General features: G+C 34.7%; 1 protein-coding gene across 1 annotated transcript in view; it reads left to right on the plus strand.

Moving 5' to 3' along the window:
* The window catches only part of ATP6V1B2 (ATPase H+ transporting V1 subunit B2), a 33,292-nt gene extending 17,158 nt beyond the window's left edge, over window positions 1–16,134 (plus strand). Inside the window, exons 3-14 of the mRNA XM_077152688.1 lie at window positions 1,141–1,239; window positions 1,948–2,041; window positions 2,165–2,242; window positions 2,771–2,910; window positions 3,225–3,326; window positions 3,772–3,869; window positions 4,500–4,623; window positions 6,298–6,448; window positions 10,059–10,141; window positions 11,878–11,982; window positions 12,644–12,773; window positions 14,697–16,134. Of these exons, the coding sequence (XP_077008803.1) occupies window positions 1,141–1,239; window positions 1,948–2,041; window positions 2,165–2,242; window positions 2,771–2,910; window positions 3,225–3,326; window positions 3,772–3,869; window positions 4,500–4,623; window positions 6,298–6,448; window positions 10,059–10,141; window positions 11,878–11,982; window positions 12,644–12,773; window positions 14,697–14,836 (1,344 nt within the window). The 3' untranslated portion in view covers window positions 14,837–16,134. The remainder of the gene's footprint in view (window positions 1–1,140; window positions 1,240–1,947; window positions 2,042–2,164; window positions 2,243–2,770; window positions 2,911–3,224; window positions 3,327–3,771; window positions 3,870–4,499; window positions 4,624–6,297; window positions 6,449–10,058; window positions 10,142–11,877; window positions 11,983–12,643; window positions 12,774–14,696) is intronic.
* Window positions 16,135–17,699: the final 1,565 nt, after the last annotated feature.

The raw sequence follows: 17,699 nt of genomic DNA on the forward strand, positions 1-17,699 counted from the left end.
AGGGTTATTAGGAAGAAAACCAGAATGATATTTTGTGAGTATGACTGTTTACTGATAGGGAGATTGTTATAAATTAATATAGTTGCTCTGCAGAGTAATTTGGCAGAAAATGGGCATATTCTTAGGCCCACCACTAGGTAAGTAAATAGCTTAGGGAAATTCTGACACGCATGAGGAACCACATGCAGGAATGTTCATTTGCAGTACTTTTATAATAGTATAAATTTGGAATAGCCTGGAACTCCATTGGTAGAACAACTGAAAAAAAATGTGGTTTAGTCATTTGATTTTATTTTAAAATAGACCTGTTCTATTTTAACATCAAGTCTCAGTTGCCTATTTACTCACGTTTTAACATCTCTGAAATCAGATGTCTTAACAGTCAGTGAGACATCATAGCTTAATTGGCAGTAGTTTTCATGTCACATGTATAGCGATGCATCTTTCAATAGAGTGCGTTGATTTTTAAAAAATGACATCCAAAACATAAGGTAAAGTGAAAAAAAAACCAAGATGCAGAATGATATATTTAATATGGTACTACCATTTATGTAAATAAAATACTGTATGATCTGTTGTTGGAAGCATGTATTTTAAAATAATTAAAAATGGATTAGAGGAATACATACTGATTAGGAGAATCGGGTTGAGCAGGAGTAGTTAAGGAATACTTTGTCATTATTTTTATTATAATACTAATTATTTTTTTATTCAGTAACATTTTACCCCCTGTTCCTTGCACAGTTAAAAAAAAAACCACACATGATTATACACACATAGTCAAAGCAAACATCAATTTGCATGACGGGAGCATGGATATTTGTAGGTTTTTTGGACCTTTCTATACTATCAGCACTTTACAACATTCATAGGGAGAAGGAAATGAATTTAACTGCTGTAATTTCCTGGATTTAAGGCCCTTATTTTCTGCTGTGTTTGCTAGTGTATGTGTTAGTGATGAGTAGTTTTAATAATTTAAATTACATGAGGATAGTATGAACTCTTTTGGTAGATACCTGTGTTTATTAGGGTCTAGAGGGAAGTTGTGCGCACACATGCTATGATAAAGATAATAATATAAAGAGTACTTTGGGGAGCTTAAAAAATGTTGGTTATGGATCCTTTATTTCTTCTATACAGTTTCCCAGATATGCTGAGATTGTTCACTTGACATTACCAGATGGCACAAAAAGAAGTGGGCAAGTTCTAGAAGTTAGTGGATCCAAAGCAGTGGTTCAGGTGAGCATCACTTTAAAAACTTGTTCAATTGAACTTTTTCTTAATTGTAAAACTTAGGGAACTGTTTGTTTTTTCTATTGATCATTGATTACTGGCTGTGGGGGAAAATATTTTGAATGTTTTCTTGCCAAATGTCAGTCACATATTCATTCTGGTCTAATAGCTCTGCTAACAAATAACTTTTTTTCCAACAGATAGAGTGAAGAAAACAGTCACATAGGGGAGAGAAAAGCAGAATTCCCTGAGTGTAGAAAAAAACAAAATGATGATAGCGGAGGGGTCTGTTACTCTGAATTGTCTCATAAAATTCCTAGTTTTTAATCTAAATATTGTAAGTAGTTTTCTCAGGTAACATGCCCCCTGAAAAAAATAGTCTAAAGCAGGGGTGGCCAACTCTCTTTAAAGGGCCAGATAGTAAATATTGTAGACTTTGTGGGCTGTATAAGGTATCTGTTGCGTATTCTTTTTTTTTACTTTTTCTTTTTTTAAACAACCCTTTAAAAATGTAGAAAATATTCTTGCATGCCAGTATGGCTCACAGGTATAGTAAAGGTTCAGTGGTAGACAGTTTGTTTCATCATTATGTACATTTCTTTGCTCATTATATTACATATTTACTATATAGGGGCTGATTAACAAATAAATAAATTTTAAGTACATGTGATCTAAATTTCTTTTACCCTTCTGATTACTCCTCTTTCTTGATAGGTATTTGAAGGGACTTCAGGTATAGATGCCAAGAAAACGTCTTGTGAGTTTACTGGGGATATTCTCCGAACACCAGTGTCTGAGGATATGCTTGGTAAGTGGATATTATATTCATTCTGAGCAGAGGTCTTTTACCTTTTAAACATACTTTCATAAAGTCTACAAAAATAATGTTTGAAAGTCAGGGCCCACACTGCGTCTTGTTCTTGTTTTATAGGTCGGGTGTTCAATGGATCAGGAAAACCCATTGACAGAGGCCCTGTAGTACTGGCTGAAGATTTTCTTGACATCATGGGTACGGGTAGTAAATGAATTTCTGTATTGGGAAATAATCTCTATCTATTTTGTATCTTTGTCCAGAGAGAGTGATTTTTGCAATGTCATTTTCAATCAAGCACCAATATTTTACCAGTAACTTCTCTATTTCCATATTTAATAAATTTATTTTTCCTAGAGGTCTCAAAACTTACATAGAAATCTTAAAATATTGTAAAATATCACTATGGAATCCCTGAAATGTAAATAGTAAAATCATTACTTTGAAATTAAGATCCCTCTCTTATTTGCTTTACTTTTATTTAACTTTAGGAACTTGAGCTCTCCAACCATGCATTTTGTAACACTGCAGAAGGCTAAAGGAAAAAAATGTCAACAGTTTCAGATATTAAAAATAAAGGATTTTTTAAGATTAGATAGAAATGTTTCATGCAGTTCTGATTTCTGGTTCTATTTTTTTAATTTCTTTTAATTTTATTTGATTTCTACTTCCATTTATAAATAATGTGCAGAAATATTAAACTTTTCCCTTTTGCAAATACATTAGGCCAGCCAATCAATCCTCAGTGTCGGATCTACCCAGAAGAGATGATTCAGACTGGCATTTCAGCCATCGATGGCATGAACAGTATTGCTAGAGGGCAGAAAATTCCTATCTTCTCTGCTGCCGGCTTACCACACAATGAGGTGAGAGCTCACACCTAGGTTTGGTGTGAAATGTATCAGGGAAGAATTTCTAGATGCTTCATTTTTATTGAGGAAGCAAACAGTTTTCAAAATAAATACCTAATGTTATTGTCTGCATAATCGAATTACATTGAATCTTTATCCATATCTGTTATCTTGCTTACCTGTTTTTCTTTTCAAAAAGCACAAAATATTGTTGTTGATTAAGGCCTCTAAAACATCCTAGTTTCATACAATTTCAATAAGTTTCAGATAAAAATGTAGAAGTGTTATTTTTCTAGACTTAAACTCAGTTCTTTTATCATCCTCATCAGATTGCAGCCCAAATCTGTCGCCAGGCTGGTTTGGTAAAGAAATCCAAAGATGTTGTGGACTACAGTGAGGAAAATTTTGCAATTGTATTTGCTGCTATGGGTGTAAGTACAATTTTTTTCCATTTTAGTATAACATATTGCGCTTATTGCTTATGTTATTAGAACATCATGTAATCTACAACATAGTTGAATTTGTTTAGATAGAGAAGTTGCCAACTTGATGTTTTGGCAAACTAAAGATTAAAATGGGTATTTGACTGTGGAGGGGGCCACGGTGGCTGAGCACGCAGAATTCTTGCCTGCCATGCCAGAGACCCAGGTTCGATTCCTGGTGACTACCCATGAAAAAAAAATTGGTATTTGACTATGAAACTAAAGAATAATATCCTGCTCGGAGCAGGGTGTTCACTCTGCTGGGTTTTGCAAAAATCTTTTGGAGACTTGAAACTTTAAAAATAAAACAGTTCAGATCCATGACTTGGCCTCGATCAGAAATAAATGTTGAGAATTTCCCTCTCCTGACACTGATGAAGTTATTGCTGTTTAGGTAAACATGGAAACTGCCCGATTCTTCAAATCTGACTTTGAAGAAAATGGCTCAATGGACAATGTCTGCCTCTTTTTGAACTTGGCTAACGATCCAACGTAAGTAACTAGATTTTTTAGGGTCAGGGTCAAAAATGTTACCTTATTTTCTAAAGCTCGGGAGGTAAAGTATTATAATGAAAACATAGGTCTAGGAATAAGATAACCCTATACTTAAATTCCAACCCCTGCTTCTTGCTGGTTATGTGCCTTTGGACAAGTTACTTAAGCTCTGAAGCTTAGTTTCCTCAGTGATAAAATGTGACAAATAATACCTGTCTTACAGTGTTGTCAGGCATATTAAGTGAGACTTTATGCATATAAATTGTCTGGCACACAGTTGATATTCAATAAATGATCTTTTCTTCTAACCTGAGAAATATGGCCTGATTCATTTCTCATTTTTTTCCTCTCTTTCACTCTCTGAGTTTTGAGAAACTGTATAGTCTAAAGAAATTACAGGGCACTTAAAAAATAATCAACTTAAACTTTATAGTGCTGAGGAGTAATTCTTACTTTGTAAATACACAAAGCAACTCTGCCTTACCTAATAATTTTTAAAGTATAATTGCTTTACCCACCTCAGTTTATTTAAACTTTAAAAAGGAGACTGTACAGTAGTTCCAAAATAATTTTGTTTTGTTGCTGACCATTTCATTTGAGTGACATGGGACTTAATGTTCATTTCAGCATTGAGCGAATTATCACTCCTCGGCTGGCTCTAACTACGGCTGAATTTCTGGCATACCAGTGTGAGAAGCATGTATTGGTTATCCTAACAGACATGAGTTCTTATGCAGAAGCACTTCGAGAGGTAACTTTTTTCATGTTTTTCCCTGCCTAGTGTCTGAATGTTATGTTAATTTAATTTTTTTTCTCAATTAAACAAAATGGGTCTATTTTCAGGATTCTCTTGTCCCTTTGCAAGTTGTCGTTTTCCTCAGATCATATTTTTTAAAACCTGTTGCACATTTATTAGCAGAGTACCTTAATCAGAAAGAAAAATACGATCTCATTTGCATGTCAACTTGGTAAAAGGATTAGAGGATGAGATATAAATTATTGGTCTACTTAGCATACTGTTTACTGTCTTTTCAGGTTAAGAACTGATTGTAAAAGGGAGTAAATGATGCTAGTTGTTTATTCAGCTTTTTTGCCAGGAAATTCTTTCTGTCCAGATTCAGTTTTTAACTCCTTTCAGAATTCCATTTTTAATAATACTTGTATTTAAATAAATGAAAGCCATACTTTGGCATCACCCTTTTCAGATTTTTTTTTGTGTCAGAAAACCCAGTGTTTATATAGGAATAATATTAAGAACATAATAATTATCATTCAAAAGTTTTGGTATATTCTCTTAGAAAAGTTTTGGTATACTCTGTTACAAGTTACTGAAATTTTGAGTAAGTTTTCTTTTAAATATGTAAAAAGGGAAGAAAATCTATGAAGAGATATGCTTTATAAATAAATAGTTTCTTAAAATTCTCCCAAATCCATCACCATGTCTCACTCTGTTGCAGTTCTTTTTATAAACTAGCAAGGACTGTTTTTTTCCCCTATCCACTGCAGACTAATACATTTGTAAGGTACAATAAAATGAATTACTAGAAAAGTGAATTTTTTTAAGTTATACAATATACAAGCCCAGATTTTTGTATTATTTAATTCAACAGATGTAAAATTATTCTGTCACATTGCCATTAAAGTTTCTAAATGTTTATTTCAATTTCTGCATTATCTTTTCACGAACTGATAATAATAGTTGGTCTGGAGACCAAATTTTGAGAAGCATAGCTGTAGTACTTTCTTTTGGAGGTATCAAAGTGACACTTAAAAGAACCTTAATAATGCTTTAGAGTTATTTATGTGTTTATTGATGAACATGTATGCCTTTATTCTAGTATGCATGTCTCTAAGAAAAAGACTATTACTATTCTTACTTTATACAGCAGTATTCACAGCTGGCTTTGCAGTCTTGGGAAATTGCTTCTCTGACTTGATTCCAGTTGTAAATTGGGAGTCACAACATCACCTTCCTTATAGGATTCTTGTGAGGATAAAATTAAATAATGAATGTAAGGTGTAACGTGATTCTTGGCTACAGTTCCTTCCCTTTTGACTTTTGAGGGTTAACTTATATAAATGTAGCTAGAGCCACAGCCTGAAATATAACTTATGAATTAAGAATGTTCTTTTAGTTTTAAAACTGCCCTTGATTTATAAAATTGTTAGCAGATATTCTTCTAGTAAGCTATTTGATGCATTATATCATAGCAATATGATTTTAGCAAAAACACTTCCAGTGCCGAATCATTTGAATTTGTGTTGCTAGAAAATTTCACTAAATCATCTCTTAGAGACAATGTTTAAAAGAAACAGGGTGATATTTCTACTGTTGTAATTTGGCATGTTCAAACAAACATATTCTAGCCAAGATTGGCTTTTCATCTTCCAATTTGTGACATTCATCTCCTTTACTTATTGTCAGGTTTCAGCAGCCAGGGAAGAAGTTCCTGGTCGACGAGGTTTTCCAGGGTACATGTATACAGATTTAGCCACAATATATGAACGTGCTGGTCGAGTGGAAGGTAGAAATGGTTCTATTACTCAAATCCCCATTCTCACCATGCCTAATGATGGTAAGTTTTTATGTCTTTGGATTACGGCGGTCCTAATCCTCATAAGGCCTTTGATTGTAAGAGAGAAGACCAGAGAATCTTTTGAGTTGAAATTCTTTTGAGATTATCCCCCAAGAGTTTACCTTAACTAGTTATTTGTGTCTAACTAAAATGTTTTCATTTGGAAATTACCCATAATTATTTTTTAAAATATTTTTATTTAAAAAAACAGTACAGTTAGAACCACCAAAAATGGATATCATAGTTAGCTTAACAATAGGTATATTTAAATAAAGTATCCATATAATAATTGTAAAACCTGTGTTTGCACAGTAAGTTTCATAAACCAATTTAAAATTAAGGCAACAAGGAAAAAAATCTATAAATTCTGATAGCAAAGTTCTTAAATTCTAAATATTAAACACAAACTTAAATATCATTTGATCAGCTCTCAAAACTATGAATGTTCTCAAAATATCAAGTAGAATGTTATTACAAATATCTGCATTGCTATAATAATGACCTATGTTACTAAACATTTTCCTGATTTCAGGAAAATATGAAAATAGAAATATTTTTACAATTAGCATATGAAAATCTTAACCACCTAAAATGGGTATCTTAGCTTATCATAGGCATATATAAATAAAATATCTAAGTAATCATTGTAAAACCTGTTTGTACAATATGTTTCATAAACTGATTTAAAGTTAAAATAAGGAAGGAGAAAATCTATAGATACAGATACCATTTGATTAACTATCAAAATTGTGTGGGTTCTCAGAATACTAAGTAAAAAGTTTGCTGTAGTAGTGAGCTATGTTACTAAACATTTTCAAATTTTTAATTTCAGGAATTTATTTTGTCTAATTTTTTTTTTTTACCATATTTGTTTGGTTTGGTTTTAAAATATAACATGTATCTACAAAGAAAAGAAAGAAAAAATTAATAATTTTCAAAGTATAGTTCAACATGCAGCTACAGAACAGGTCCCAGAGTTTGTCATGGACTTCCATTCCCTCATCTCAGATTTTTCCTTCTAGCTGCTCCAAAACACTGGAGGCTTTGCCAGAGTCATAATAACAGAATCATGTAGTGTCGGTCCTTTTGTGTCTGACTTTTTTCACTCAGTAGTAGGTCCTCATGATTCATCCACACTGTCATGTGTTTCAGGACATCGTTTTGTCTGACTGCTGCATAATATTCCATCATATGTTTATACCACATTCTTTTTATCCACTCGTCTATTGATGGGCATCTGGATTGTTTCCATCTCTTGGCAGTTGTGAATAGTGCCACTGTGAACATTGGTGTTTAAATGTCTGTTCTTGTCACTGCCCTCAACTCTTCTGGGTATATAGCAAGGATTGGTATTGCCAGGTCATAAGGCAACTCAATATTTAGTTTTCTGAGGAATCACCAAACTAACTTCCCAGCAGCTGCACTATTTTACATTACCACCAGCAGTGAATAAGTGTTCCAGATTCTCCAATTCCACATTTATACTTTCCTGTTTGTTTAATAACAGCCGTTCTTATACATGTAAGGTTATAGCTCATTGTCATCTTAATTTGCATCTTCCTTATAGCCAGTGAAGATGAGCAGCACTTGTGTGCTTTATAGTCATGTGTATTTGCTCTTTAGAAAAGTGCCTATTCATTTTCTCTGCCCATTTTATAATTGGGTTGTTTACTCTTTTGTTGCTGAGCTGTATAATTTCTTTATGTACACAGAATATAAAGTCTTTATGTCCGATATGTGGTTTCCAAATATTTTCTCCTATTGAGTTGGCTCCTTCTTCACCTTTTTAACAATGTCCTTTGAGGCACAGAAGCCCTTGATCTTAAGGGGTTCCCATTTGTCTATTTTTTCTTTCCCAGTTTGTGCTTTAAGAAGCTACCTCCTGTTATTAGATCTTGAAGATGTTTCCCTACATTTTCTTCCAGAAGTTTTATGGTTCTGGCTCTCACATTTAGGCTTTTAATCTATTTTGAATTAATTTTTGTATAGGGTGTGAGGTAGGGGTCCTCTTTCATTCTTTTGGCTATTGAAATCAAGTTCTCCTATCCACATTTATTGAAAATACCATTCTGTCCCAGTTCGGTGAATTTGGGGACCTTATCAAAGATCAAATGTCCATAGATTTGGTGGTCAGTCTCTGCACCCTCGATTCTATTCCACTGGCCAGTCCTTCTGTCTTTGTGCCAGTAAGTACCATGTTGTTTTGACCACTGTGGCTTTTTGGTGAGTTTTCAAGTCAGGAAGTGATAGTCCTCCCACTTTGCTCTTCTCTTTTAAGTATCTTTAGCTATTTGGGGCCTCTTTCCCTTCCATATAAATTTGATAACCAGCTTTACTAACTCTTCAGAGTAGGCTGTTGAGATTTTTGTTAGTATTGCATTGAATCTGTAGATCCGAAAGGTACCCATAATCATTATCTCTTTTGGAATAAAACCGTTTTTTTGTAATTCGAATTTTTTATTTTCATTTATTAACTAGTATTGAGTGCCTGCTGTTTGCAGGACACTGATCTAAATATAAAGAATAAAAAGCAAGGATTTATAGTTTCTACTTAATGTAAATTACTCATCCTACTGGGGATATTTTTTATGTGTGTGCACCAATGGTTTTAAGGTAGCCCATGTAAAGTTCCATATAACAAGTACAGATAGTAAATGCCACAAGACTTTAGAGAACAGACTACCAAGGACTGGTTAAAAACTACTTTCTTTTATTAGGTGTGTGTGAAAACACATGCAATACTTGAGTGTGTGCTCAGGGTGGCTCCTGGGGTGAACAGTCAACATTCCTCTTAGATTATCATCATTGTATCCTTACTTCAGTTTTGTAAGAATACTTTTACAAGATATATTCAGAAACGAATAACTGACTATAATTTAGCACTGTTCCAGGTGCTTTATAAATATTTACTCATTTGATCCTCAGTTTAAGGTAGGTGTTTTAATCTGAGGTACAGAGCGGTAATTTGTCAAGTTTAGGAAGTGATGGATTTTGAATGAGGGCAGTCCGAATGCGTAAGTCATACTAAACTTTGCATATACTGCCTCCTGACATGAAAATGATTTCTTCCAAGTAGTAGCTGCTTTCTTACATGATTTAATTTACATAACAATATGTTGCTTTGTGTAACCTTTTTGGTGCTGACTGAGTAGCATCCTGTATTTTCCATGTTGAAATACCGTATGTATCATCTGATATATTATGTTAACCAAGAATGTTCTCTCAAGTTGGTAAATTTCTGCAAGGAAAGTCTGTGTTTAAAAATGGAATTTTATATGTATTGGGGGGAAGATCATATAACTATGAGAATACTTTTATGAATGCAACTAATTTACCTCACAGTGCCAATATATATGTCTAACAGGGTACTGCAACCAAACAAATTAAACTGTCTAATATGGTAGCCATATGTAGCTATTTAAATTTAAATTAATTAGAATTCAATAAAATTCCAACTACAGTTTTTCATTTCTGTTAGCCACCTTTCTAGTGCCCAGTAGTGTGTGGCTAGTGGCTACCATATTGGACAGCATAGATATATTTCTATCCTTAACAGAAAATGTTTCATATAGCACTGTTATGATTAACATAAAATATCTTCCTCTGGTAGATATTACTCACCCCATCCCTGACTTGACTGGATATATTACAGAGGGCCAAATCTACGTGGACAGACAGCTGCATAATAGACAGGTATTTGACATTTGAACAATTCTTTGAAGCTTATGAATCTCCTCTTATGTTATTCTTAGTGATTTGGCTTTGCTTTTAGAAATTATTTTGTTTAGAAAGAGTTATCTTGAATTGCTTGTAATATGATTATAAAATTGCCATTTCTGTATACTGAAATTCTGGTATGAGTAAGAATTAAAAATTCAGTTTTTATTTTTCTCTATTGTGCCCTAAAGTGGAGTCCTAGTTGTGTCAAAGAAGGTTTTTGGGTATTCTATTCCATAATGCTATGATCTGCTAATCTTACTATTAATAAAGAAGTGTGTATGTATATACACACACACACACACACACACACACACACACACACACACACACATTTCCTCTAAGTGACATTATCGTTAACCTTTTAATTTTTTTCATGTTTTTTTAATTTAATTTATTTTGTATTATCAAACCGAAGCAACATACAAACATGAACATTCTTAACATAAAAACATTCCATGTACGGTGTATGGTCAATGGCTCACAATATCATCATGTAGTATATTCATCACCATGATAATTTTTTAGAACATTTACATCACTCCAGAAAAAGAAATAAAAAGAAAAAAAAACCTCACATATACCATACCCCTTACCCCTCCCTCTCATTGACCACTAGTATTTCCATCTACTCAATAGATTTTAACTTTTGTTCCCCCTTTTTTTCTATACCCCTTACCACTCCCTTTCATTATTCCCTATTCATTTGTTCCCCTTATTATTTATTTATTTTTATTCCATATCTGTCAATATCATAGATAAAAGGAGCATCAGACACAAGATTTTCACAATCACTTAGTCACATTGCAAAAGCCATATCCTTATAAATTCATCGTTAAGAAACATGGCTACTGGAACACAGCTCTACAGTTTCAGACACTTCCTTCTAGCCTCTCTAATACACCTTAAACTTAAAAGGGGATATCTATAAAATACATAAGAATAACCTCCAGGATAACCTCTCGACTCTGTTTGAAATCTCTAGCCACTGCTACTTTATTTTGTCTCATTTCTCTCTTCCCCCTTTCGGTTGAGAAGTTTTTCTCAATCCTTTGATGCTGATTCCCAGCTCATTCTAGGATTTCTGTCCCACATTGCCAGGGAGGTTTACACCTCTGGGAGTCATGTCCCACATAGAGAGGGGGAGGGCGATGAATTTGCTTGCCATGTTGGCTGAGAGAGAGATAGGCCACATCTGAGCAACAAAAGAGGTTCTCTGGGAGTGACTCTTAGGCCTAATTTTAAGTAGGTTTAGCCTATCCTTTGTGGGGATAAGTTTCATATGAACAAGCCCCAAGATTGTTCAGTAGGGCTCAACCTATTGATTTGGTCAATTTGGGACAACCAAATCAACTAACCTTTTAATTTTGTGTAAGGTTTTGTAAGTCAGACTTCAGAAGAACATTTATATTTGATACCATGGTGTGCTACAAAGCAGGTGTTGAAATTTAATAGACTTTCTTTATGGTCTTGTACTGTTTTGGAGATTTCACTTCTTGGATTTAATTCTCAGAAAAAAATGATTATGTCGTAGAGTTTTTCATTCAACTTTTTCTTCCCAGATAAAAATAACAGAACTCATCTAGGAAACAATTACAGCCATTTTGTTTAATATAAGGGGTGATAGTGAATTCAGAATACTTCTTTACTACCACTAAAGATTGAATTTCGTGATTAAATATAGTATTTTTTTCCCTCCCCTTCTACTCAAGATTTACCCACCTATTAATGTGTTGCCCTCGTTATCTCGACTAATGAAGTCCGCTATTGGAGAAGGCATGACCAGAAAGGATCATGCCGATGTATCTAACCAGCTGGTATGTATATCCTCCTAGGTATGGTTTGAAAGGAATGAATACTTTTCTCAGGCTGTTCTACTGTCTTACACCTCTTGTCTTCCTCCTTCATCTCTTTTCTTTTCCCCAGTTCAAAAAAACTGTATATAAATATATAGATAATAATAATTACAGAGTATTCCTGAAAGGATACTCTAACATTTTGCTTGCTTAACATACCAAGCAGTCACCAGAGCCTTAAAGGAAACACATTTATATATTCTGTGAAATCCTGTGTTTATGTAGTCATGTTAGATTGTACACCAACCACAAACAAAAAGTACTTTTGGCCATAGACTAGAAATGGTTAACCTATTGTATCACAAGTATTTTTCTTGACTGGAGCTTCATGATGGATTTCTTCATGGTTTGAGTATGGGTTCTGATTCTCAAATGCTCTATAAAATGTAAGTTTATTGACATATTTTTTGAAGTGTTAGTAATGTCTGTGCATTACATCCTTGAAGGCTTCCTTCTTATACTTGTAAATAAACTTTGTGTGGATTATTTTTGTTAATAACATTGTGAAATTTCTTCTGTGGTCTTGTGAAAATAGCGACAGAAATACACTTACGTATCCCAGTCTGCTGTTAACCTTTATCAAATCTTTCCTCTGTGTTCGTATAACCTTTAACCTCTTTAGTACGCGTGCTATGCTATTGGTAAGGACGTACAAGCCATGAAAGCTGTAGTTGGTGAAGAAGCCCTTACCTCAGATGATCTTCTTTACTTGGAATTTCTGCAGAAGTTTGAGAAGAACTTTATTGCTCAGGGTAAGGTGACTATTTTTTTTCAAACATAATAAATAGCCTTATGTAGTTTTGAAGTCTTCTTTCCCAGTCTGAGAGAATTTATATTGGTTTGTATACAGTCTTCCTTCTGGATTAAGGAAGTGTTTTTTCCAGCATCCTTCTGTGCTACATCCTTGCACTTTAACCTGCTGATTCTTTTCTCTCCAGCTTCTGAACATTTGGGGAGGATCATAACTTGGTATCCAGTTACTTAACTACCACCTTTTTTTCCCCTATATTTACAAAGTTTTTGAAAGATAGTCTGCACTTCTCAACCCTCTTTGCCAGCCTTCTGTGCTACCTGCATTTACTTCCTCATGGCTAGTTTTCCTTTATCATAACCTCTCTGAAATGATCTTCTGGCTTTTCGAGTTTGGTACTTTTCTGATTCATCTTCTCTTTTTATTTCCTTTTCCAAGTTCTCATTTTCCTGGTCCAAGAGGCTCAGTAATGTGTGGTTTATGTGATTTTTTTTTTTTCAAGCATTGACTTTTTGTTTCTTCTATTGACTCAATTTCTAGGTATGGTCCTTATCCTCTTTCTAAAGCTCTAGTCACACATGTCCAGCTGCCTTGGGGGATGCATTTATTGTTCTTGCAACCATCCGCCTCAGACTTAGCAGGGTCAGAAGCAGAGTTTTTTTTTTTCCAACTGCTCTTCTGCCTAGTCATTCCCATTTAAATTTCTGTCTGCCTTAGGGCATTATTCTTAACCTCCTTCATTTATTCCCCAATTGTTTGGTAATTTGTGTTATCCTCTTTTGAAATATCTTATCTTATTCTGCTATAATTCCCATTGCAGTATCTTAGCCCAATGCTTCTTAAACTTTAAAATGCTTTTGAGTCAACTGGGAATCTTGCTAAAATGCAGATTCTGATTCAGTTATTAGGATATGACCAGTTACTCCCAGCTCCCAAGTGAATCCAGAGCTGCTGGCCTCTGACCACTCCGTGAGACCACAGTTGGAGTCTTCAAGCCCTAGTCCAAACCTTTGTCTCATTGTCCCTGGCCATTAGTGCCAGCTTTTTCACCAGTCTTCCTGACCCCCTATATACCATTGCCAGATTAAATTTATTATTAATTTTATTGATTATCCCTCTACTAAAAAGTCTACAATGTCCTTTTCATTATATACTGTATGTGGGTTTTCAAGCTATTTTACTTGTTCTATACTGTGCCACGCAATCTTTTCCTTCCTCAGCCCAGGAATCAGGGTGCTTGGAGTTCTGAGCTGCTTTTTTAAGAGTATAAAAAAAAAAGGATCATATAGATAGAAAAGTACACAAATCATAAGCTACTGCTGGATGTCCTAGTCCAAAGTAAACACAGTTGTTGTAACCACCACTGAGGTCAAAATAATAGAACATTAGCAGCAATTCAGTTGGCTCTCTAATGTACACAGGGTTTATTTGGGGGATGAGGATGATTCTTTTATTTAAGAAATGACTGTGAAAACTACTGATCTATGCATGCATTCAGGTTTTTAAGACATTTAAGCTATCTAAACATTTGTAGTAGTCGCTCTCAAATTCGGTCTTTTCTCCTCTGTGTAAACCTGTCCAGGGAGGCTGTTTTTTTCACTATTCTCTGGACAAAACCTTGGGTCTAGGCCCCAAGACTTTTCTTACATATAATTTCTATTGCCTAAGATATTTAAATTATACCCCTTTGTCAGAGCCAGCTCAAGGACCCCTTCTCTCTAGATTCCCTAGCCTGTGTGCCTTTCCTTTTCCTGTGGTACATATTGACTATACCCCTTATTTCCACATTTACTTGCATCCAGTCTTGGAAGATATAACTTCTTTTTCTCTCCTTTTAAAATTTTGTACTCACATCTAACAGAATCGACACTAAATAACACTTAATATTTGTATTTATTAATTAAAGTTAAAAAAATTTTTTAAGGTCCTTATGAAAACCGCACTGTCTATGAGACTTTGGACATTGGCTGGCAACTACTCCGAATCTTCCCCAAAGAAATGCTGAAGAGAATCCCTCAGAGCACCCTGAGCGAGTTCTACCCTCGAGATTCTGCAAAGCATTAGCTGCTACTTCATCACTGGCTCTATTCTCGACACTCTTGTGAAATACTGGTTCTATTTTCTTTATTCCTTTTGCATTCCCCCAGTCCCACCTCTGTGTTGGAGTTTACCGTGTTATCCTGTAATTAAAAACAAAGAATAGGTAACATATTGTGCCAGTGTTCCAATGTTTTAAAGTGATAACAGACTTCAAAATATCTCCTATCTGAAAGCCTGGATCTTCAGTGCTTTGTTTAAAATAGCTGCAGGGATGGAGGTGAAGTTTTCTTATTGAAGTGTGTATTTGTACATAGTGGTTTAGTTAGTCACCTAATAATGTCTTCATTATTTGGTCTCCCAGGTCTTATCTCTGTCCCCTCAAGAGCATCACTATCTGAAGTTATAATGCTTTGGTCTCCAAATTAGGGGCAAGTTCATATCTGTAAGAATCCTCCTTTAGGAAGCACCAAGAGGTACTTCTGAGCACTTGCCTCTAGGTTTGTGCTGCTGCTCTAAGCAGATGGTTTTTACTGTCCACTTGCACTTTCCTACTTAATGAGTAGGTTGACAAAAGAAGTTTTCCCCTTATTTTTACTATGTATGAGTTGGGACTCTTGTGTCTTACAGTTGTCCCTCTGATTAACACAGAATCATGCAACTTTTGCACAACTGGCATTTTTCTGGTAATAGTAAGATGCCTGGTCTTGGTAATCTTAACTGGATTTCCATGCAGAAGAACCACATAATTAAAATAATTTTCTTGTTTGAAAAGAATTGGGTGCAATAAAAAGAAGAAAGAAAAATCTACATCTTTTCCACGTTATGTCATGCTAACAGTGGTTTACATATCTAGAGTATTTACCAGATGCTGAAGGCAAGGTAGGGAGGAGAAAAGTGACTATGCATGTGTTTATGGATATTTTGGACTTTAACAGAGAGCAGCCTTTGGAAATCCCCCGTTTGTTCTTGCTTATCTCACCTATTTCTGCCTTTTCAGGGTAATCTTGTGGCACAAGTGATAGCATTTTAAAGCTTTACAGTTTTAAATCCTGCTCCTTCCTGCTATTAGCCCTGAAGCTATCTGTGTGCAGTCCCGCCATGTCTGCTGTTTGGTCTCTTTTTGTTATTTGTTACTTGGGTGCAATAGCAACTTCTGTACTCTGTGCATTCCATCTTTCAAGTTGTGTAAAGTTCTTCACTTTTTTTCTCTGGGGGGGGTGGGGGGAAGTAAAAGCATGATAATATTTTAATGTAGAAAAATGTGACATCTGGATTTAAAATGAAATAAATATTAAATGGAAGTTATCTGAAGTGACTCTTGTATCTTCTAATTTAAAAAATAGGGGTGCAAGAATAGTTCAATGATAGAATTCTCACCTGCCATGTGGGAGACTCAGTTTCCATTCCCAGCCCATGTACTTCCCCAAAACAGATAAATAATAGCAACAAGCAGATACATAATATATAGTAACGTCTTTTTGATTCACAGTTTTGATCATCACAACCAGTATTGTGAACCCTGAGTGATAGGGACATAGTTCTACATTTTCTACCCTACTATATTTCAGGCACCTTCACTCTTTTCAATAATATCTCTTTACAGCATACTGTAGTTTGATCCCAGGTTGCGAGTTAATGCAGGTGGTCTATAGCATTCTTTGTTTCAACATTTTCAGGGACTTCTAGAAACTTCCTGCCATGAATGAAAAGAGGATGATAAATAGGAAAGGAAGTACTTCATTTAGAAAAATAGTTTGAAGCAAAACTTAAATAGACATCCAGTATATAAAATAAACAAGCTGGTCAAAACACAGGTATGGGGCTCATGGAGGCCTCCTGTGTCTCTCTCTCCAATCCAAGGCAACTTTAAGGAGATGTAGAGGAAAAGGCCCAATCATGGGAAGAACTAAGTAGACTTGAATTCTAATCTTGCTTCTGCCACCGGCTTATGGCCTTGCATAGTCATCTCTAATAAATTTGAGTCTGTTTGCTTATGTCCACTTAAGCATTATTGTGGGGATTGGAGATTATGTAAAATGGGAGAAAAGTACCTGGCCCAAAGTTGGCATTCATAGGCTACTTTTATTTATAAATGTTAAGGAAAATTTGACTTTTATTACTCTTAACGTATTACTTAGAGTTGGTTGATTAATTAGATTATAGTTTGCATGATAAGCATTCAAACTTGCAACTTAAATTTTAGTGAATACATTTTCTTATTGAGCCCATGTGTGTCAGTTATTAGATCAAATTGTTGACACTTCAATATTGCTCTTGCTATATAATCAAATTTTTTAAAAAGAAGACATTCATTTCAGTTGGCTTAAAATGTTTGGGGGGACAAAAAGTATCCCAAAAGGTCAGGTTAACTAAATGACTCATTAAATATTTATTGCTCACAGTTGACTGTTACTTCAGATTTTGTGAGATTCCTTTTAAGTGAAAAAATGTGTTTAGACTAACATAATAAATACCTCACTAGAATGTTTTATTTTCAGCAAGTGTGGGTAGTGCAAGATGTCTGAGGTCAACAAAGCATTGTCTGCTTACTTGAAATTTTCTTTTATACTATTAAGAGAAAATTAGCTTAATCCAATATTAGGGGCAAAGAAAAAGTTCACTGAACTAAACAAAATATTTAGAAACTACAAATCAATTCTTATAGGAAGATAACTTTGGTGGAAAGAGGACAAGGATATGAATTTTTTAAATAAGATAGTCTAGTTCCTTACTCTGACACCACTGTAGTTTTATTATCCCAAACCATTCTCTCCCATTTAAGATTACCTGCCTAGCACTCAAGCACACGGCATGGTGACCTTGGCTGCCCTGCAGAAGCAACACTGAGCAGATGACCAACTTTAGAAACAATAAGAAGTCGCTTCCG

The sequence above is a fragment of the Tamandua tetradactyla genome, chromosome 3 (assembly GCF_023851605.1).
Source record: "Tamandua tetradactyla isolate mTamTet1 chromosome 3, mTamTet1.pri, whole genome shotgun sequence".
Lineage (NCBI taxonomy): Eukaryota > Metazoa > Chordata > Mammalia > Pilosa > Myrmecophagidae > Tamandua > Tamandua tetradactyla.